The 23,389-nt window shown below is 44.7% G+C and overlaps 1 protein-coding gene and 1 long non-coding RNA gene across 2 annotated transcripts in view; one reads left to right on the top strand and one right to left on the bottom strand.

Annotated features, from left to right (window-relative positions):
- The window catches only part of ULK1 (unc-51 like autophagy activating kinase 1), a 110,165-nt gene that overhangs the window by 72,078 nt on the left and 14,698 nt on the right, over positions 1 to 23,389 (bottom strand). Inside the window, exon 4 of the mRNA XM_069756064.1 lies at positions 2,938 to 2,970. Within this exon, the coding sequence (XP_069612165.1) occupies positions 2,938 to 2,970 (33 nt within the window). The remainder of the gene's footprint in view (positions 1 to 2,937; positions 2,971 to 23,389) is intronic.
- Positions 4,037 to 10,773, top strand: LOC138657727 (uncharacterized). Its single transcript, XR_011317157.1, has 3 exons — positions 4,037 to 4,261; positions 9,137 to 9,278; positions 10,439 to 10,773. It is a non-coding gene; the product is annotated as an uncharacterized lncRNA (long non-coding RNA).

Here is a 23,389-nt window from a genome sequence, read left to right as displayed (position 1 = left end):
CTGGCCAATCAAGCACAGTGATACTGTTGTTTTTAAACCAGGTATTGGTACTTTTGACAGTGTGGACAAGTGCCAAGTCCTGCTGGAGAATGAAATTTCCATCTCCAAAAAGCTTGTTGACAGAGGGAAGCATGAAGTGCTCTAAAATCTCCTGGTAGATGGCTGCGCTGACTTGGTCTTGATAAAACACAATGAACCTACAAAAGTAGATGACATGGCTCCCCAAACCATCACGGATTGTGGAAACTTCACACTAGACCTCAAGAAGCTTGGATTGTGTGCCTCGCCACTCTTCCTCCAGACTCTGGGACCTTGATTTCCAAATGAAATGCAAAATTTACTTTCATCTGTAAACAACACCTTGGACCACTGAGCAACAGTCCAGTGTTACCTCGGCTCCTGTTCCTGGCGCTCCTCCTGCTGCCGCCGAGTCCAGGTCAGCTGATGTCCTTGCTGCGTCCTCCTCACTCCGGGGCTCGGTGCTTGCATCCCGGCGCGCGTCCTCCCTGCTCTCAGCTGCGCGCTCCTGTGGGTTGCGCAGGCGCAGTAGGCTCCGACCACGCACGCTCCTTCTGCTCTTCTATCCCTCCATGACCTGACCCGGAAGTACTTCCTGCCAATCAAAGTCTGGCCGGCCTCAGGTATTTCTGGCCCTCCTCCCTTTGTGGAGGCGCCTGATTATTGTGTTTTCCTGCTTTAGTTAGGCCGCATAGTTTTCTGTGCTTTACCAGTCCTGTGCATTCCCAGTCTTGTGCCTTTCCAGCCCTGTGTTGTTTAACCTCTTGTTCTCCTGTTTTCTCTTTCAGTTCCTGCTCCTGTGTTCCGCAGTTCCTGTGTTTTCCCTTTCCTCAGTCCGTTCCTCAGCTCCTTTACTTCTCACCCAGGTTTTCCTCCGTCACCTTCTTCCCTTTCTGTTTTTCCCCGTTTTTCTCCCTGTTTCCTTTTCCTGGAGCCGATCCCTGGTCCTGGCCTCTGTGGTACTAGTTTTCCCTGTGCTTGCCTTCTAACAGTCCCTGTATAGGGGTTGGTTCCACTCTGGAGTGCTCGCTCAGGGGAGGTTCGGTGCCACGGTCCAGTGGGTCCACTCTTTGTTCCCGTCGCCTTCGGCGTTACAGACTGCACTCAGACGACATCTGAGTGCAGCCTGATTCTAACATCCAGTTCTTTTTCTCCTTGGCCCAAGTAAGACTCTTCTGGTGTTGTCCATTGGTCATGAGTGGCTTGACACAAGGAATGCGACACTTGTAGCCTATGTTCTGGATAAGTCCACTCCTTGGTGAATCTCCCAAAATTTTTGAATGGCCTTTTCCTAACAATGTTTTCAAGGCTGTGTTTATCTCTGTTGCTTGTGCACCTTTTTCTAGCACACTTTTTCCTTCCACTCAACTTTTCATTAATATGCTTTTATACAGCACTCTGTGAACAGACAGCTTCTTTAACAATGGCCTTTTGTGGCTTACAATCTTTGTGGAGTGTGTCAATGACTGCCTTCTGGACATCTGTCAAGTCTGCAGTCTTCCCCATGATTGTGGAACCTAATGAGACAGACTAAAGGTACCTTCACACTAAACGACGCTGCAGCGATCCAGACAACGATCCGGATCGCTGCAGCGTCACTGTTTGGTCGCTGGAGAGCTGTCACACAGACCGCTCTCCAGCGACCAACGATGCCGGTAACCAGGGTAAACACCGGGTTACTAAGCGCAGGGCCGCGCTTAGTAACCCGATGTTTACCCTGGTTACCATCCTAAAAGTAAAAAAAACAAACGCTACATACTTACCTACCGCTGTCTGTCCCCGGCGCTGTGCTCTGCTTCTCTGCTCTGGCTGTGAGCGCCGGGCAGCCGGAAAGCAGAGCGGTGACGTCACCGCTCTGCTTTCCGGCCGCTGTGCTCACAGCCAGAGCAGAGAAGCAGAGCGCCGAGGACAGACAGCGGTAGGTAAGTATGTAGCGTTTGTTTTTTTACTTTTAGGATTGTAACCAGGGTAAACATCGGGTTACTAAGCGCGGCCCTGTGCTTAGTAACCCGATGTTTACCCTGGTTACCAGCGAAGACATCGCTGAATCGGTGTCACACACGCCGATTCAGCGATGTCAGCGGGAGAGCCAGCGACCAAAGAAAGGTCTGGCCCTCTAGCCCCGACCAACGACATCACAGCAGGATTCTGATCGCTGCTGCGTGTCAAACTAAACGATATCGCTAGCGAGGACGCTGCAACGTCACGGATTGCTAGCGATATCGTTTAGTGTGAAGGTACCTTAAGGGACCTTTTTAAATGCTTAGGAAGCCTTTGCAGGTATTTTTTTAATTATTCTAGCTTACTAAGATAATGACTTTTGGATTTTCATTGGCCATTAGCCATAATCATCAACATTAACAGAAATAAACACTTGAAATAGATCACTCTGTTTGTAATGGCTCTATATATGAGTTTAATTAACTTTTTGATGATATTCTAATTTTGTGAGATGCACCTGTATTTTTGGTGGAATCCATTGACAAAAATGCAATATGAACAGGCAAAATTAGTTTTAGATTACTGCAATATGCTGCCCCAAAATTGCCAGTTCCACAGGTGGACCCAAGCTGAATGACAGTGGGAATTTCTCTATCACCTTTCATGTTCTGAATACATAAGGATGATTTCTAAGAGAAACTTAAAAAAGTAAGGGGTTTGGATTACAGGACATTTAAGCTAGTACTTTGCAGGTCGCAATGCGACCCCATCCCCATTATGCTGCAATATCACAGCGGCAAATAGCGATATAATTGACTATGTGACACTTGTTCCCCAAAAAGTCGCAGCCTAATTGTCACATAACAGAAAAGTCACGGCTTCTGTATTACTGTCTACCAGTATAGGGAATGGCAATGGCCACCTACTGATACCTACTCCAATGCTGTGCATGTGTGAGAATAGAGCAGAGGAACTCACCTCCATAACCAGGTATACGGAATTGGCCACTTCCTGAAAACAAAGAAACAAACATCAGGTAGGATCCCATTACTGACTTACACAGCTTCTACTCAGGTCAGGGTGACGGACAAGGGTGCCGCGTATGATACGCGGTCGCGGCACCACACAGCAAACAAAGGGTTATCAGGCAAATTAATGCAAAACCAGAAGTGCAAATTTACACCTGTCATCATTTGCCTAGGAAAAGTTTTATTGTTGGTTGTTATTTAATGCAGCTAATCCGTGGATACGGTACATCTTCATGTTCTGTCCGCCACGGCTGGGACACGTGCAGTATTTCTTTTATGACACCTAACAATGCGCTGAAAGAACAGGGATTTCTGATAAAAGTTTGCTTTGATTTATTGACCATGACATTATCCATTAACATTCTGGTGCCTAGTTAATAACATACCCAGAAGCCCAGGGGCCACGCACACGGATTCAACAAGACCGGGGGAGTAAAGCTGCACCGCACAAAAAGAAGAGGGACTAAAGTCTTTGGAGGGCTTAGGTACATGTTCACACTGCAGGTCCGTACTGTACGGGTCTATAACATGGGTGTCAGTAAGGTACATGGGGCCTCTTCTGTACCTCCATATCCTTATATTTCATACAGAGGTATACAGAAGTTTTCTTCATCCCAACATAAAACGTTGCGTGTTCCACCGCACTTTGTATGTGCAGAGATCTTCTTGGGAGAACATCTCTACAAATTCTGCTTCAACTATCAAACCCAATTCGTTTCTATTAGCCATCCTATCGCACAGGTTGTAGGAGATATGGAAGCTCACTAACTGCTTATGAGATAAATTATAGCCAACTTTTATAGTATCAGACGTCAGTGGTTAGAGTAACAACATTTTCTCTAATCCCACCTAAAGTCCCAAGAGGCGATCACAAGTGACAAGGAGATGACTGCAAGCTCTGGTGTCTGCCTGGTAACAGGCCTGCCAGCTCTGCCCACTCTCCACAGCTGCCTCCTGCTGATAAGGGGCCATTGCAGGCCATCTGTTGGTGTCAGGAGCACGTAGGCCTGCTATTCTGCTATACAGATAGGACAAAGCGTTGGGGGTATAAGGACATGTCTGCTCCTATTTCACCCTGCCTCATTTCCCTATGAATGTGCTGGAGTCAGACACACAAGGCACCTGCTGAAGACAGGAGATAAGGACTGGCCGTGTATGTTATACATTGGGGTAATATATGTCTAGATATATATCACACACACACACACACGCACACGCACACACTTGTTGCTAGCTGCGAGTCATCTCGTGTGACCGGATGTGCTCATACAATGGTGAGTTTTTCAATACAAATCCCTATAAGCACTGTTACTTACCAGCATCCAATAGTAACCTAATAAGAGGTCATCTACACTGATCACATATAGTCACAAGTAATAAATGTCACCCAATATTATAGTACCGTAATATCACCCAACACCACCGATAATATGTGGATTGTTGAAAGACCGAAGGTATTCAGCTCATGATCTGTACTATTAATGATCTTGTAGTTTTCACAATATCCGCTGGGGCTTTTTAGTCTCATACTTCCGGTACGTTCAGGAGGCTTCTTATCATCAGAGGCAGACTTACAACAGGTGACACCCAAGTACAGAGCTGATAAAACAGGATCCACCATTAACAATAGGTGATGTCCCCTTGCTCCCGGCTTCACAATGACCTTTGCACACCCTCATTAGATGCTTCAATACAAAAGATGTGGTCTGAGGCAGTCTATTGCTGCTAATGTTCATGTGAATTTCCTAAAAGAACAAGAAATTAAGTGTCTAAAACTGCCCCATTGGCTTTCTGTCTTTTGTTTTTTATTATTTTTTACTGGATTACTAATTTTGCTTTTTTAATATAGATCGTAATATGGAAAAAAAAAATACTGCCAAAAATGTATGTATGCACATGTATGTATATATAACAAAAAATCCTAATTTAAACTATAGGTTATTTTCTGAAGATCCAATTTCTTTAAAAAACTGCAAACATTCTTTAATAACTTTGACTATGCTCTATTATCCAAACTACAAATGGAAGGGAAACACTTGGGAGTAGTAGAGCAATAAGGTAATTTCTCCAAAAGTTGTAAGAGAATTGGACCCGTAATTAAGAGTCCCGTGTAACTGGTACATTCCCAACACTACAGACACATGCCCAGTACCAGATTCCTATAGGAATCGGTTTCATAACGTGAAGTTTGAAGGCCCCAATACAAGATCTCAAAAAGGACTCCCAACCATCAGTAGTACTGGTCTTCTCATATAGGACATAGGGACCAATCGAGACTTCCTTGGCTCCATGGCCAAGGTGCAACTGCAATTTGGATTGACTTTATATAATATGCTGGAACATTTACAGATGATGACTATTTAAAGCCCACCAGAAACATGTGATCTTCTCTGGACTTGTAATATTGGACCCGGGTGTTGTAATCGTCTATGTCTAAAGTTTGTCACGTGATAGCTGTTTACTATTGCAACAGCAAACTACTAGGTAGGTGTCAGGTAGTTTCCATGATTTTCCTTTTTAGGTTGTTTTTTTCCTAACCAGTGGCTCAGGAGCCTTATGTGACTCAGGTCTCCAAGGCTATGATCACACGTGGCGATTGTGCCGCTTACCTTACGCAGCATATTTGGGGAGTAAAACAAGGAACATTTTACATTACCAACATTATCAATGAGGTTTCTGAAATCTCATGAGCACACTTCATTTTTTGAGCACACTTCGTTTTTTGGGGCACATTCAATTTTTTTGGGCATGTTTCATTTTTTGGGCACGCTTCATTTTTTGGGCACGCTTCATTTTTTGGGCATGCTTCATTTTTTGGGCACGCTTCATTATTTCACATGCATTTTCAGCCCTGCTGCGTTTTTGCCAAGATGCAATATGTCAATTCCTTCAATGCTTTTGCAACATTTTCAATCAAACAAATGGGTGAAAGACGTAAGTAAAAACGCACCTACTATTTCATACGGCGTTCCTTCCTGCCACCATTCTCGTTTTTCGTGCAGAAGAAATGCTGTAAATGTGTGAACATACCCTTAAACCTGATTCTATAGCTAATGGCATTGTAGGCCAATGACTCCAGAGATATTTTGCCAATACTAAGACCATTCCACCCAGAAGCATACCTCCAGCAATTGGCACTAGACCCAAACCCATATCACATGCCTGGTTCCTTCATTTGGCTAATTAGCATAATAACCTATATTTTTGGCCTTAATTTTATTTTATTTTCACTGTTTAGCAATATTTTCTTAATATTTAATGTAATTCAACCTCACTGTTAAGGATCCTATTAACAAGTTGGTCAAACTTGCCGAATGGCAGGCTCGGCACACAGTCTAATGTGTATGAGGCCGCTCGTTTCTATTTCAGATGACATCGGTGGGAGATTAGAATCCAACGTGTCCTACTTTGGACTGCCAATTCTTTGTGAAATAAGCCGCCGGCCCATCAGAGGAGTCTGGCAGCGACTCTCATAGAGAGCACAGGATCCCGCAGCAGAGTGAGCATCTCTGTGTATGGAGGAGTGGGGAAATGGCGCCAACAAAAAGATAGGCCAAATGAAGGCAAACAGCTATTTATTGGGCATTAAGATAGCCCCACTCCACTGGGCAATTTTCCGATTTTTACTCCCCCTTCTTCCCAGTGACATAACTTTTTTTTTTTTTTTTCCGTCATTATGACAGTATGAGGGCTTGTTATTGCATTGCAATGTTGTGACGACAAAAATAACCTAACTCTTGCTTTCAATTTTTTTGTCGTTATGCCTTTTACTGTTTGGATTAATTTACTTTCTATTTTGATAGGACATGACCAGCTTTTTCTGAACGAAGCAATATTTTTTTGTAAATTGTTTTATTGTGAATGGGGCAAAAGGGAGATGGTTGAAATATTGTTTTCTTTTAATTTTATATATATATTTCTTTTACTTCTTGCTGTCCACTTAGGAGATATATAATAAGCCCAAACAAAAAAAAGAAATCATATGGAACTTCTGCACCATGCTCACAACCCTGAATAGGGGAGCACAGTCCAGAAAAAAACCACTATAATAAGATGATAGGACACTCCCAAAGCTGCATTATATCCGACAAGAAAAACTGGAGTATAAGTCCATAAAAAATCAACTTTATTGAAAAACTAAACAATAATTCATCGTATAAATAACACAATAAATATCAGTACAAAAACAAAGTATAGTAAGCAGATGGATGGCTATGGTAGCACAGAAAAAGACAGCGCGGGGTAAACTGGTGCCAAAAAAATTATTCCCTTAAAGTGCACAGTGCTATAAAAATACCAAGGAGAAGAGAGGAGGCTAAATGTATTTCATTTAAATGTTTCATTAGTTATGTCCATGTAGACCAGTAACTGAGCCCTGTACACTGACTCACCCCACTACGTAATATGAAAAAAGAGTCACAAATAAACCTCCATTTCTTACCCCGCAGAGATGGCCACCAGGAAGACACCGCGCTGTAGCCCCAACGCGCGTTTCGCGTTTGCTTCGTCAGGGGGCTGACGAAGCAAACGCGAAACGCGCGTTGGGGCTACAGCGCGGTGTCTTCCTGGTGGCCATCTCTGCGGGGTAAGAAATGGAGGTTTATTTGTGACTCTTTTTTCATATTACGTAGTGGGGTGAGTCAGTGTACAGGGCTCAGTTACTGGTCTACATGGACATAACTAATGAAACATTTAAATGAAATACATTTAGCCTCCTCTCTTCTCCTTGGTATTTTTATAGCACTGTGCACTTTAAGGGAATAATTTTTTTGGCACCAGTTTACCCCGCGCTGTCTTTTTCTGTGCTACCATAGCCATCCATCTGCTTACTATACTTTGTTTTTGTACTGATATTTATTGTGTTATTTATACGATGAATTATTGTTTAGTTTTTCAATAAAGTTGATTTTTTATGGACTTATACTCCAGTTTTTCTTGTCGGATATAATGTCCACTTAGGAGACCTGAAATAGTGATCATCCGATCGTCTGTGCTACACATAGCAGGGCTTAAGCATAAATCATGATTTCCTATGAATGCCAGACACAAGCCAACGTTGATGGGAGATTTACAGTGACAGGCATGGGGGTCTTCTGAAGACTCTCGGCTGGCCATGACAACCCATCTGCGCCCCGCGATAATGTGACAGGGGGCACCAATAGGCTGGTCTTGTGACGCGTTTCCGGAGAGCACATGTTAAATGCCGCTGTCAGAGACTGACAGCGACATTTTACTTGTTAACAGCCGCGCCAGAGCCCGCATCAGAGGCAGTGATACGACCAATGTCGTACCTATACGTCATCAGTCTTGAAGGGGTTAATATTCAAATGTGGTTTTCAAGCCAAATTAGTACATGCATTTTCCCAATTTTATTTCGAGAGTCTTTTCTTAGGCCACGTGCACACATTGAGTATTTTGTGAGTTCTTTATCTCAGTATTTGTAAGCCAAAACCAGGAATAGGTGAAAAATAAAGAAGTGGTGACGTGTTTCTATTATACTTTTCCTATGATTGTTCCACTCCTGGTTTTGGCTTACAAATACTGAGGTAAAAACTCACCAAATACTCAGCGTATGAACATGGTCTTATTGTTGGAAATTGAAGCGACTTATTTAACTTTATTATATAGTGGTCAATAATTCATGGTCTAATGTTCCCTGACAGATCTTAATGTACAGTGTCAGAATCCAAGGTCAGTAGACAAATATAAATGGACTATGTCCGAAGTCTACATGGACTACATCAGGGGGCTCAGCCTGGCAGCATGGAATCTGTGGGGCACCAGGTAATTTGTCCAACTGGTGCAGGGTCACTGAGGTGGTGATTGACACATGGTGGTGCACCTTTACGGTCATGGACCCACTAAGAGGTTCGCCGTGATGGGGCAGTGGGATTCATACAAACTGAGACATAACAAATATATCTAGATATTCAAGCAAAATCTACAAATTCTGGATATGTAAACTATCAGAATATTATAAAGGTGCACACATCATCTGATGAACACCTTTGGGAGTAGCAGCGGCAATAATAGGCTCCAATTTGTGATTATTACGTCACCCAGTGTTCACCCATTGCTCACTGCTCTGTATTATGGCTCCTATCTCTATTAATATTTCCTCAAAAATTCTATTATTTCATGTTTTTTAGTGTCGAGTCCTCTATAACGGTACACCTCCATACAAGGATGGATTATAATGGTTCCAGTTTCACCGGCTTATACAATACAGATGACTAAGTCTGTAAAGCGCCGCTGAATATGTTGGCGTTATATGAACACGCATAATAAATGGTAAGTATAATAATGACAACCTGAAGTAAACCGTGCCTTTAATCCCATGTGTGAGCTGTAGGTTCACATTGCGTTAACAGCAGCCCGTTCAACACATGCGTTAATGGGCTGCTGTTAACGCAAGTGCTGATATGCGCTAGCAGTGACGGACCCGGAAACCCTGCAGCCCGCATCCCAGGGTCCATCACTCAATGACGGCACATCGCTAGCGCACGCCCATTGTGGGCGTGCGCTAGCGATGTGTCCGACATTTGACTAAATGGCGGCGTTAACGGACTGCGTTACACCGCACTTTGCCGCGGTGTAACGTAGCACGTCTAACGGACGCCAAAAACATAATGTGAACCTTATACATAATCCTGGGTGATGCGATATTTCCCACAAAGCATTCATCCTCTTTTCAGTGACAAGAACAAAGCCAATTAAATTACAGATGAGGCAGGAGAAAGATGCTAGTATGGCGGTATAGACACCACCTGAAACCTTCCATCCCCTCCATTTGAAGCTGGACACCTGCCACCATTCACGGGCTCCAGGGGGAAAGGGGGGTTGAGATATAAAGACAGAAGAACCATTGAGCATAAAATACTCTGCCTCTCTCAATTAGACTGCATAACAATGTGTGACCAGGAGGTGACCGCCCCTCCTCCGCTTCCCCATGGGGGGTTTATAAACCTATTGACTAGCATGGTCAGAGGTCATCAAATGCCAATGAGTAGTATAAGTATCAAGTAGTGGTCTACCAGAGGTCTACTGCAGAAGACTCAGATATTGAGTCTGTATTAGGCTACATTCACACGTTCAGTATTTAGTCAGTATTTACCTCAGTATGTGTAAGCCAAAACCAGGAATGGAACAATCAGAGGAAAAGTATTATAGGAACACATCACCACTTCTGTATTTATCACCCACTCCTGGTTTTGGCTTACAAATACTGAGGTAAAATACTGACCAAATACTGAACATGGACGTGGTCCAAGAAGGACTTCTACTTATATTGTCTAATCCTGCACCTTTACCTTTAATGGTACGAACATCTCTGCTACTCGCTGTTATCTGCCGCCTCTAATCCTGCACCTTTACCTTTAATGGTACGAACATCTCTGCTACTCGCTGTTATCTGCCTCCTCTAATCCTGCACCTTTCCCTTTAATGGAAAGCCTACAGCCTGCACTGACACCGCTGCTGCCTCACCAACACCGGAGCTACCGCCTCACCAACACCGGAGCTACCGCCTCACCAACACCGGAGCTACCGCCTCACCAACACCGGAGCTCCTGCAACCCTCAACCTACTGTCTCCTTCCCCATAATCCTGTAGAATGTAAGCCCGCAAGGGCAGGGTCCTCGCCCCTCTGTATCAGTCCGTCATTGTTAGTTTGTTTACTGTATGTGATATTTGTAACTTGTATGTAACCCCTTCTCATGTACAGCACCATGGAATCAATGGTGCTATATAAATAAATAATAATAATAATAATATTGTCCTATATACTTTTTTTTTTTTTTTTTTTTAACATTGATGGCCACTCCATGGTCATAAAGTGGAATACGCCGAAGCCTCCAACAAGGTATATGTTGGGAAAGGCTCCTCACATAAACCACGATGTAACCAAAGCCTCAAGACCCTCTCACAAAGGTAGAACAAGAGCTTGTTCCGAATTACTGGTCTGACTACATGCCACTGCTTTACCAGTGAATGACTGGATCATTTCGATGGGCCTATAAATGACCTTTCTCGGCAGCACATCTCCCCATGTAACCAGGGGACGTGCTGCTGACAACACGCATACAACGTATTAAGACAATGTTCACATGCTGCATTTTTGTTATGTTTTTTTCTGCAGTCAAAACCTGTTCTCTTAGCAGTAAAAACGACTTCAAAACACCCGTTTTTCAGCATTTTTTATGTGGTTTTTGGGTGTGGATAAGGCTACTTTCACACTTCCCTCTTTTGTCCTCTGTCGCAATCTGTCTGTTTGGGCAAAAAACGGATCCTGGAAATGTGCTTGTAGGATGCGTTTTTTGCCCAAAGACTTGTATTAGCGACGGATCGGCACACGTCGCGTCCGTCGGATCCGTCGTGTTTTGGCGGACGCGACGCACAAAAAAAGTTCAATGTAACTTTTTTTGTGCGTCGCATCCGCCATTTTCGACCGCGCATGCGCGGCCGAAACTCCGCCCCCTCCTCCCCGGACTGCAGAATGGGCAGCGGATACGTTGCCCACATCGTGCAGTAATTTCACAACGTCCGTCGGTACGACGTATTGCGACGGGCCCGTACCGACGGAAATGTGAAAGTAGCCTTACAGGTGTGTTTTTTTCTACAGTACATGTTTAATAAAATTAGTTGTATTCACCAAAAATGTTATAAAAAATGCTACAAAAAAACAAAGCAAAAAAAATAACCCTTGCATTTTTTTTGCAGTGTTTTTCACTTTTTGTTTTCTATGGGTGTCAAAACGCTGTAAAAACAATGCATTGACATGCCACAGATTAAAATAACACTGCAGTTGCCCAATTCAGTCAGGGGAAAAAAAGAAACAATCGTGCGCCTGAGATTTTAGAAATTTCATAGCTTTTGCTGTTACTGTAAAACGTTGTGAAAATGCAACGTGTGAACAGAGCCTAACATTGCTTTTGTCCCCATTAACGCTGATGGTCTTATTATATTGTCGATTGGCCCTCAATGGGCAGAAATCTGCCAACAAAAGCCCACCTCAACTAATTGCTGGCCGTTTATAACACTGCAGCCAATAGGTACAACATCTGCAAGGAGTTTGTATGTTCTCCCCGTGTTTGCATGGGTTTCCTCCGGGTTCTCCGGTTTCCTCCCACATCCCAAAGACATACTGATAGGGAATTTATAATGTGCGCCCCAATGTGGACAGTGGTGATCTGAACAGAGCTGTGGAATCAATTGGAGCTATAAACTGTAAGTTAGCATAATAAATAATAATCAATATAAAAATGAATAATGCATTCTGTATGGAAGTGCTTGGAGTCTTTTTCCATCATACCAGAGAATCTTTATGTGAATAATCGTCTGTATTAGGGCCACTTTCTAATGCAAATGTAACAATATTAGTAATGCAGGTCGATGGGATAAATAAAAGGTTGACAATGAAGCGGTGGTCCCGCATAGTGTTTGGCGACGGCTTACTTATTGCTAATAGACACATGATGTTGGATGCTAATGGGACCCAGCCTGAAACAATAGCAATATCAATAATTTTTATTTATCAATGAAGTTTTTACAAATGATACATTTGTTACCAGGAGACTATACTTACGAGAACATATAAATTGGCCGTATGTGTATGCTGTTATGAGAAAAGAAACACTACTTATCAAAACCAGAAAGTTCCTGAACGAGGCAGGAAAACCAGCAGATCTACAGAAGTAAGCATAATAATATCTTATCAGGGACCTGAAAATGATAACGTTATACTCTGCTAGTGTCTACACTTGCTGACTTGCAGCGTTTAGTATGTACATACAATAGCCTGGCCATGTGCACAAAAACTGGTAAGACATCGTTCTTTGCTCATTAAATGTCATTTTTCTCGGTAGCACATCCTATTTACATACGACGATGTGCTGCCGAAATGTATGATTTCTAAGCCAGCTTAAAAATTGTTTTGCTCATTGGTCAGGTGATTGGCAGCCTGTTTACACTGGCTGGTTCATTCATGATAGTTGTCTAGTGTGAATACGCCCTTAAGCTTACACTGGCTGACTGCGGCCGTTAAATTATCACCGATTGGTTACATGCAAGCTGACTGGCAGTCATTAATGAAACTGCATAGACAGTCTGACCACAGCTTCATGAGCCTCGTTAGTGTTTCGGGACCATCCATATTAAAGGTCACCTTGATGAGGTTGGATGGCTTTTGTGCTCATTGATCAGAAAACGCTAACTATGTACCTTACGTTTTTAACGCTTACAGTAATATTGGAGTTCATGTATTCATTAATCGCATTGTGCTGACGCACTGTGTGTATATGTTCGTATGTTGGCTACATTAATTTAATACTAATGCTATGGGCTTTTTACTTTTTGTGATACATCAAGCCCTGGGACACAGTTAACAGAGTTTGAAAAGCAAGTTAAACCACCAATACCTTTAAAGGGACATATATCACTTAACTCTTTCACATTCCTTACATAGCTGAAATATTTAACTGCTGTTCATCATTTATTGTCAATTTTTTTTTTTTTTTTCTGATTTACGACCAAGGAACCCAATTCCCCTTCAACTGTTGTATCAATCCAGGAATAGATGTCAAGGAGACTTCTAAATGTGACCAGATAAGAGAGGAGGAAAAAGTCCAAATGACTAAGGGTATGTTTCCACGTGCAGTAAACGCTGCGTGTTTGACGCTGCATAGGGACGCAGCGTCAGACACGCAGCGTCCAGATGTTACAGCATAGTGGAGGGGATTTAATGAAATCCCGTCTCCACTATGCGTGGTAACACGCACGTGGCGGCCCTGCGACTCCGGACATGCTGCGCGTCTTTTCAGATCGCAGCATGTCCGTATATCTTGCGGCGACGCTGCGTCGCCGCAAGATATAGCACAGGGCCCTATGGTGGGGAGCGATGATGCCGGATGTGTGCTGTGAACACATCCGGCATCATCGCGTCCCAGAAAGGGGGCGGGGCTTACCGCAGAGCGGCTAAGCCGCTCCGGCGATACCGCCGGCCATCCTGAAAGTGGACACATACCCTAAATCACGGATGACGGGAGCTCCTCCTTTTGAAGTACACTCATTTTTTTTACTATTTTAGTATTAGAATTGAATTGGACACTAGTTATTTATTGTAACATTTTAGTTAATTAATCCCAGTCCTGATATAATATGAAATACAAGAACAACAACTAAGGAACACAGAGGAGATAGTTAGTCACAGCTGCCGACAAGGAAGACCTGCTTCTAAGTCTACAAAGCTACATCTTTAATAAATAGGATCTGGCTACTTAAGTCTTCGTTGTGTCTGCTCTGATGTTTGATGTGAATTACAGCTGACCTAAATCTTCTTGCTTGTCCTCATGCTACCCGCCCTTTGGAAACAAAATAAGGTCATGGTCTTGCCAATAAAAAACTGTAAGTTAGAGCTAGGACATAGGTGCAATAAGGATCCCTATGAGCACATAACCTATAGAGGTGCCTACACAAGCAACACGGCCTGAAATTGTGTTATCTAGACAGGTGTTCTCCCCGAAAACAGACCATGACCTATTGCTCAACTATGTCTTGCCGACACATGTTGAGGACATATCATAAAATATAGAAGCACAACGAGGGAGTCCCCGAAAACCCGAGATAATAAAACTAGATAAGAGAGCACACAACAATGTAAGTAAAACTGAAGAAATCCGGTAAGTCGTCATACACGCTGACATCGGCGGGATTGTCCGAAAGTCTAATGTGCATGGGGGTCTCCCGACTCTCCGTAACAGATGCTGTTGGGAAAGAGAAGGATCCAACCTGTTGGATTTCCAACAGCTAATCCTTTTGTTCTTCCAAAGATAAGTCAATGTGAGAGGAGACAGGCAGCGGATCTCTCACAGGGCGCTAGGTCGAGTTCAGTCCGGGAGGCAGCTGTTGCCCGAATGATTGTTTAGCCGACAGCTGTCTAATGTGTATGGGGGCCTTTTGGCGAGTGTCTGATGTGACAATGTCTATGCATAAATGTGTAAAAATAAAAGAAACATTGTTACGTAGTTTTAAAGTTCTCCACAGACATTACAGGATTACTAGCCGTATAAAATCTCTAGAGGTGGCAGACCAACTGGCGAAACCTACAACATATGTAGTGGGCGTGCACTGCTGTTTACCTCGTTAACTGTCAGCATGTATATTAGAATGGTCTATTGTACATTTTATTATCCTTACACCATACCATCTGCCCTACTAGATTGACCATCTACTGCTAGTTACTTATTAACTAGAGCATATACAGTACACAATTTTCACATTATGGTTGCTAGACATCTACAAGTCTTTGACTACTTTTTTTTAAACCCAATACCCGAGAATCCCACAGTATTCTGGATGTTTTATTCTGACTTATTATTATTCTTTTTACATATTGATCATAGCAATAAAAATTTACCGTTTATTTAGATTATTTTTTTGCCTTGTTGCATTGGAAAAATAGTGTGATATATTGTTATGCTTGGCATGTCTGGTGTTATTTTATGGGTCTACATATGGTAATATTTCATTTAGCCACACGTCACCATTTATTGATTAACTCTTAACATATTCGTCAGCACACAGCAGTCGTGAGTGTTAGCTCGGCAAGCCTGATTGTGATTGGGGAAGAATCCTCTAAGGTTGTTCACCTGCGGCAGAGGGTCACCGGGATCAGGTGTATAGCAGCTGTCACCGGAATCTAAGTAATATATCAGATGCTATTTCTTTCTGTTCCTAACAGTCAAGGACAAGATTGTGTCAGCAGGTCCACGGAGGATATCATAAGAAACGTTCATTCCAAATCATAAACAACTCCGCAATTAAATTCTCGTTAATGAAAGAAACAGGACTATCTTATCTCTCCAGCTCTCATTGATAAGCATCAGGACACCTTAAGGTACCTTCACACATAACGATATTGTTAACGATATCGTTGCTATTTGTGACGTAGCAACGATATCGTTAATGAAATCGTTCTGTGTGACAGCGACCAACGATCAGGCCCCTGCTGGGAGATCGTTGGTCGCTGAACAAAGTCCAGAACTTTATTTCGTCGCTGGACTCCCTGGAGACATCGCTGGATCGGCGTGTGTGACACCGATCCAGCGATGTCTTCACTGGTAACCAGGGTAAACATCGGGTAACTAAGCGCAGGGCCGCGCTTAGTAACCCGATGTTTACCCTGGTTACCATGCTAAAAGTAAAAAAAAACAAACACTAGATACTTACCTACAGCTGTCTGTCCTCCAGCGCTGTGCTCTGCTCTCCTCCTGTACTGGCTGTGAGCGGGAAAGCAGAGCGGTGACGTCACCGCTCTGCTTTCCGGCTCCCAGACAGTACAGGAGGAGAGCAGAGAAGCAGAGCGCAGCGCTGGAGGACAGACGGCTGTAGGTAAGTATCTAGTGTTTGTTTTTTTTTACTTTTAGCATGGTAACCAGGGTAAACATCGGGTTACTAAGCGCGGCCCTGCGCTTAGTTACCCGATGTTTACCCTGGTTACCGGCATCGTTGGTCGCTGGAGAGCGGTCTGTGTGACAGCTCTCCAGCGACCAAACAGCGACGCTGCAGCGATCCGAATCGTTGTCGGTATCGCTGCAGCGTCGCTTAATGTGAAGGGGCCTTTACAAACTTGAATAAAGCCCCCCATACACATTACATACCTGTCGGGGTGAACAATCATTCTGGCAACAGCTATGTATCCTAAATCCACCATACCCCCTCATCCCACACTGTCTGTCTGCTATCTCGGCCTTATTTTCTGCTCGCTTTCTAAAACTGAACATGGACAAAACAGAATTTATCATCTTTCCCCCATCTCACTCTAACCATCCACCAGACCTATCCATCAAGGTCAATAGCTGCTCACTTTCCCCAGTCCCACACGCCCGGTGCCTCGGGGTGATCCTCGACTCTGCCCTCTCTTTCAAGCCACATATCCAAGCCCTTGCCTCCTCCTGCCGTCTCAAACACAAAAATATTTCCCGAATCCGCGCATTCCTTGAGCGCGACACCACAAAAACACTAGTGCATGCCCTTATCATCTCCCGCCTTGACTACTGCAACCTCCTACTCTCTGGCCTCCCCTCTAGCACTCTGGCACCACTCCAATCTATCCTACACTCTGCTGCCTGACTAATCTACCTGTCTCCCCGCTACTCCCCAGCCTCTCCCCTATGCCAAGCCCTTCACTGACTTCCTATCGTCCAGCGGCTCCAGTTCAAAACCCTTACTATGACATACAAAGCCATCCACAACCTGTCTCCTCCATACATCTGTGACATGGTCTCCCGGTACTTAACCCCTTCATGACCCAGCCTATTTTGACCTTAAAGTCCTTGCCGTTTTTTGCAATTCTGACCAGTGTCCCTTTATGAGGTAATAACTCAGGAACGCTTCAACGGATCCTAGCGGTTCTGAGATTGTTTTTTCGTGACATATTGGGCTTCATGTTAGTGGTAAATTTAGGTCAATAAATTCTGCGTTTATTTGTGATAAAAACGGAAATTTGGCGAAAATTTTGAAAATTTCGCAATTTTCACATTTTGAATTTTTATTCTGTTAAACCAGAGAGATATGTGACACAAAATAGTTAATAAATAACATTTCCCACATGTTTACTTTACATCAGCACAATTTTGGAAACAAAATTTTTTTTTGTTAGGAAGTTATAAGGGTTAAAATTTGACCAGCGATTTGTCATTCTTACAACGAAATTTACAAAACCATTTTTTTTAGGGACCACCTCACATTTGAAGTCAGTTTGAGGGGTCTATATGGCTGAAAATACCCAAAAGTGACACCATTCTAAAAACTGCACCCCTCAAGGTACTCAAAACCACATTCAAGAAGTTTATTAACCCTTCAGGTGCTTCACAGCAGCAGAAGCAACATGGAAGGAAAAAATGAACATTTAACTTTTTAGTCACAAAAATTATCTTTTAGCAACAATTTTTTTATTTTCCCAATGGTAAAAGGAGAAACTGAACCACGAAAGTTGTTGTCCAATTTGTCCTGAGTACGCTGATACCTCATATGTGGGGGTAAACCACTGTTTGGGCGCACGGCAGGGCTTGGAAGGGAAGGAGCGCCATTTGACTTTTTGAATCAAAAATTGGCTCCACTCTTTAGCGGACACCATGTCCCGTTTGGAGAGCCCCCGTGTGCCTAAAAATTGGAGCTCCCCCACAAGTGACCCCATTTTGGAAACTAGACGCCCCAAGGAACTTATCTAGATGCATAGTGAGCACTTTGAACCCCCAGGTGCTTCACAAATTGATCCGTAAAAATGAAAAAGTACTTTTTTTTCACAAAAAAATTATTTTAGCCTCAATTTTTTCATTTTCACATGGGCAACAGGATAAAATGGATCCTAAAATGTGTTGGGCAATTTCTCCTGAGTACACCAATACCTCACATGTGGGGGTAAACCACTGTTTGGGCACATGGTAAGGCTCGGAAGGGAAGGAGCGCCATTTGACTTTTTGAATGAAAAATTATTTCCATCGTTAGCGGACACCATGTCGCGTTTGGAGAGCTCCTGTGTGCCTAAACATTGGCGCTCCCCCACAAGTGACCCCATTTTGGAAACTAGACCCCCCAAGGAACTTATCTAGATGCATATTGAACACTTTAAACCCCCAGGTGCTTCACAGAAGTTTATAATGCAGAGCCATGAAAATAAAAAATAATTTTTCTTTCCTCAAAAATGATTTTTTAGCCTGGAATTTCCTATTTTGCCAAGGATAATAGGAGAAATTGGACCCCAAATATTGTTGTCCAGTTTGTCCTGAGTACGCTGATACCCCATATGTGGGGGTAAACCACTGTTTGGGCGCACGGCAGGGCTCGGAAGGGATGGCACGCCATTTGGCTTTTTAAATGGAAAATTAGCTCCAATCATTAGCGGACACCATGTCACGTTTGGAGAGCCCCTGTGTGCCTAAACATTGGAGATCCCCCAGAAATGACCCCATTTTGGAAACTAGACCCCCAAAGGAACTAATCTAGATGTGTGGTGAGGACTTTGAACCCCCAAGTGCTTCACAGAAGTTTATAACGCAGAGCCATGAAAATAAAAAAAAAAAAATTATTTTCTCAAAAATGATCTTTTAGCCTGCAATTTTTTATTTTCCCAAGGGTAACAGGAGAAATTTGACCCCAAAAGTTGTTGTCCAGTTTCTCCTGAGTACGCTGATACCCCATATGTGGGGGTAAATCACTGTTTGGGCACATGCCGGGGCTCGGAAGTGAAGTAGTGACGTTTTGAAATGCAGACTTTGATGGAATGCTCTGTGGGCGTCACGTTGCGTTTGCAGAGCCCCTGATGTGGCTTAACAGTAGAAACCCCCCACAATTGACCCCATTTTGGAAAATAGACCCCGAAAGGAACTTATCTAGATGTGTGGTGAGCACTTTGAACCCCCAAGCGCTTCATAGAAGTTTACAATGCAGAGCCGTGAAAATAATAAATACGTTTTCTTTCCTCAAAAATAATTATTTAGCCCAGAATTTTTTAATTTTCCCAAGGGTAACAGGAGAAATTTGACCCAAATATTTGTTGTCCAGTTTCTCCTGAGTACGGTGATACCCCATATGTGGGGGTAAACTACTGTTTGGGCACATGCCGGGGCTTGGAATTGAAGTAGTGACGTTTTGAAATGCAGACTTTGATGGAATGCTCTGCGGGCGTCACGTTGCGTTTGCAGAGCCCCTGATGTGCCTAAACAGTAGAAACCCCCCACAAGTGACCCCATTTTGGAAACTAGACCCCGAAAGGAACTTATCTAGATGTGTGGTGAGCACTTTGAACCCCCAAGTGCTTCATAGAAGTTTATAATGCAGAGCCGTGAAAATAATAAATACGTTTTCTTTCCTCAAAAATAATTATTTAGCCCAGAATTTTTTATTTTCCCAAGGGTAACAGGAGAAATTGGACCCCAAAAGTTGTTGTCCAGTTTCTCCTGAGTACGCTGATACCCCATGAGTGGGGGTAAACCACTGTTTGGGCACACGTCGCGGCTCAGAAGGGAAGTAGTGACTTTTGAAATGCAGACTTTGATGGAATGGTCTGCGGGTGTCACGTTGCGTTTGCAGAGCCCCTGGTGTGCCTAAACAGTAGAAACCCCCACAAGTGACCCCATTTTAGAAACTAGACCCCCCAAGGAACTTATCTAGATATGTGGTGAGCACTTTGAACCCCCAAGTGCTTCACAGACGTTTACAACGCAGAGCCGTGAAAATAAAAAATCATTTTTCTTTCCTCAAAAATTATGTTTTAGCAAGCATTTTTTTAGATTCACAAGGGTAACAGGAGAAATTGGACCCCAGTAATTGTTGCGCAGTTTGTCCTGAGTATGCTGGTACCCCATATGTGGGGGTAAACCACTGTTTGGGCACACGTCAGGGCTCGGAAGTGAGGGAGCACCATTTGACTTTTTGAATACGAGATTGGCTGGAATCAATGGTGGCGCCATGTTGCGTTTGGAGACCCCTGATGTGCCTAAACAGTGGTAACCCCTCAATTCTAACTCCAACACTAACCCGCCCACACCCCTAACCCTAATCCCAACTGTAGCCATAACCCTAATCACAACCCTAACCACAACCCTAATTCCAACCCTAACCCTAAGGCTATGTGCCCACGTTGCGGATTCGTGTGAGATATTTCCGCACCATTTTTGAAAAATCCGCGGGTAAAAGGCACTGCGTTTTACCTGCGGATTTTCTGCGGATTTCCAGTGTTTTTGTGCGGATTTCACCTGCGGATTCCTATTGAGGAACAGGTGTAAAACGCTGCGGAATCCACACAAAGAATTGACATGCTGCGGAAAATACAACGCAGCGTTTCCGCTCGGTATTTTCCGCACCATGGGCACAGCGGATTTGGTTTTTCATATGTTTACATGGTACTGTAAACCTGATGGAACACTGCTGCGAATCCGCAGCGGCCAATCCGCAGCCAAATCCGCACAGTGTGCACATAGCCTAATTCTAAAGGTATGTGCACACGCTGCGGAAAACGCTGCGGATCCGCAGCAGTTTCCCATGAGTTTACAGTTCAATGTAAACCTACGGGAAACAAAAATCGCTGTACACATGCTGCAGAAAAACTGCACGGAAACGCAGCGGTTTACATTCCGCAGCATGTCACTTCTTTGTGCGGATTCCGCAGCGGTTTTACAACTGCTCCAATAGAAAATCGCAGTTGTAAAACCGCAGTGAAATGCGCAGAAAAAAACGCGGTAAATCCGCAGCGGTTTAGCACTGCGGATTTATCAAATCCGCAGCGGAAAAATCCGCAGAGAACCAGAATACGTGTGCACATACCGAAACCCTAACCCTACCCCTAACCCTACCCCTACCCCTAACCCTACCCCTACCCCTAGCCCTACCCCTACCCCTACCCCTACCCCTACCCCTAACCCTACCCCTAGCCCTAACCCTACCCCTAGCCCTACCCCTAGCCCTAACCCTAACCCTATTCTAACATTAGTGGAAAAAAAAAAAATTCTTTATTTTTTTATTGTCCCTACCTATGGGGGTGACAAAAAGGGGGGGTCATTTATAATTTTTTTTATTTTGATCACTGAGATATAATCTATCTCAGTGATCAAAATGCACTTTGGAACGAATCTGCCGGCCGGCAGATTCGGCGGGCGCACTGCGCATGCGCCCGCCATTTTGGAAGATGGCGGCGCCCAGGGAGAAGACGGACGGGACCCCGGCTGGATCAGTAAGTATGATGGGGTGGGGGGGGGGACCACGGGGGGGGGGATCGGAGCACGGGGGGGGGAATCGGAGTGCGGGAGGGGTGGAACGGAGCACGGGGGCGTGGAACGGAGCACAGGGGGGCTGGAATGGAGCACCGGGGGGGGTGGATCGGAGTGCAGGGGGGGTGATTGGAGCACGGGGGGAGTGGACAAGAGCACGGGGGGGGGGGGAGCGGAGCACTGGACGGAGGGGAGCCGAAGCAGTGTACCGGCCAGATCGGGGGGCTGGGGGGGCGATCGGTCGGGTGGAGTGGGGGCACATTAGTATTTCCAGCCATGGCCGATGATATTTCAGCATCGGCCATGGCTGGATTGTAAGATTTCACCCGTTATAATAGGTGAAATATTACAAATCGCTCTGATTGGCAGTTTCACGTTCAACAGCCAATCAGAGCGATCGTAGCCACGAGGGGGTGAAGCCACCCCCCCTGGGCTAAACTACCACTCCCCCTGTCCCTGCAGATCGGGTGAAATGGGAGTTAACCCTTTCACCCGATCTGCAGGGACGCGATCTTTCCATGACGCCGCATAGGCGTCATGGGTCGGATTGGCACCGACTTTCATGACGCCTACGTGGCGTCATGGGTCGGGAAGGAGTTAAGGTACCGTCACACTAGACGATATCGCTAGCGATCCGTGACGTTGCAGCGTCCTCGCTAGCGATATCGTCCAGTGTGACAGGCAGCAGCGATCAGGCCCCTGCTGTGCTGTCGCTGGTCGGGGAAGAAAGTCCAGAACTTTATTTGGTCGCTGGACTCCCCGCAGACATCGCTGAATTGGCGTGTGTGACACCGATTCAGTGATGTCTTCACTGGTAACCAGGGTAAACATCGGGTAATTAAGCGCAGGGCCGCACTTAGTAACCCGATGTTTACCCTGGTTACCATCCTAAAAGTAAAAAAAACAAACAGTACATACTTACCTACAGCCATCTGTCCTCCAGCGCTGTGCTCTGCACTCCTCCTGTACTGGCTGTGAGCGTCGGTCAGCCGGAAAGCAGAGCGGTGACGTCACCGCTCTGCTTTCCGGCCGCTGTGCTCACACAGACAGTACAGGAGGAGTGCAGAGCACAGCGCTGGAGGACAGACGGCTGTAGGTAAGTATGTACTGTTTGTTTTTTTTACTTTTAGGATGGTAACCAGGGTAAACATCGGGTTACTAAGCGCGGCCCTGCGCTTAGTTACCCGATGTTTACCCTGGTTACCGGCATCGTTGGTCGCTGGAGAGCGGTCTGTGTGACAGCTCTCCAGCGACCAAACAGCGACGCTGCAGCGATCCGGATCGTTGTCGGTATCGCTGCAGCGTCGCTAAGTGTGACGGTACCATTACCTACATGCAACCTTCGATCCTCTCAAGATCTCCTTCTCTACTCCCCTCTTATCTCTTCTTCCCACAACTGCATCCAAGACTTCTCCCGTGCTTCCCCCACACTCTGGAACTCTCTACCCCAACACATCAGACTCTCGCCTACCATAGAAAACTTCAAAAAGAACCTGAAGACCCATCTTTTCCAACAAGCCTACAGCCTGCGGTGATCCTCAACCTACTGAACCGCCGCACAACCAGCTCTACCCTCTCCTAGTGTATCCCCACCCATCCCCTGCAGACTGTGAGCCCTCGCGGGCAGGGTCTTCCCTC

The sequence above is a fragment of the Ranitomeya imitator genome, chromosome 1, assembly GCF_032444005.1.
Source record: "Ranitomeya imitator isolate aRanImi1 chromosome 1, aRanImi1.pri, whole genome shotgun sequence".
NCBI classification, from domain to species: Eukaryota; Metazoa; Chordata; class Amphibia; order Anura; family Dendrobatidae; genus Ranitomeya; species Ranitomeya imitator.
Note: the sequence above shows the minus strand (reverse complement) of the source record. Positions and strands in the feature narration are given on the sequence as shown.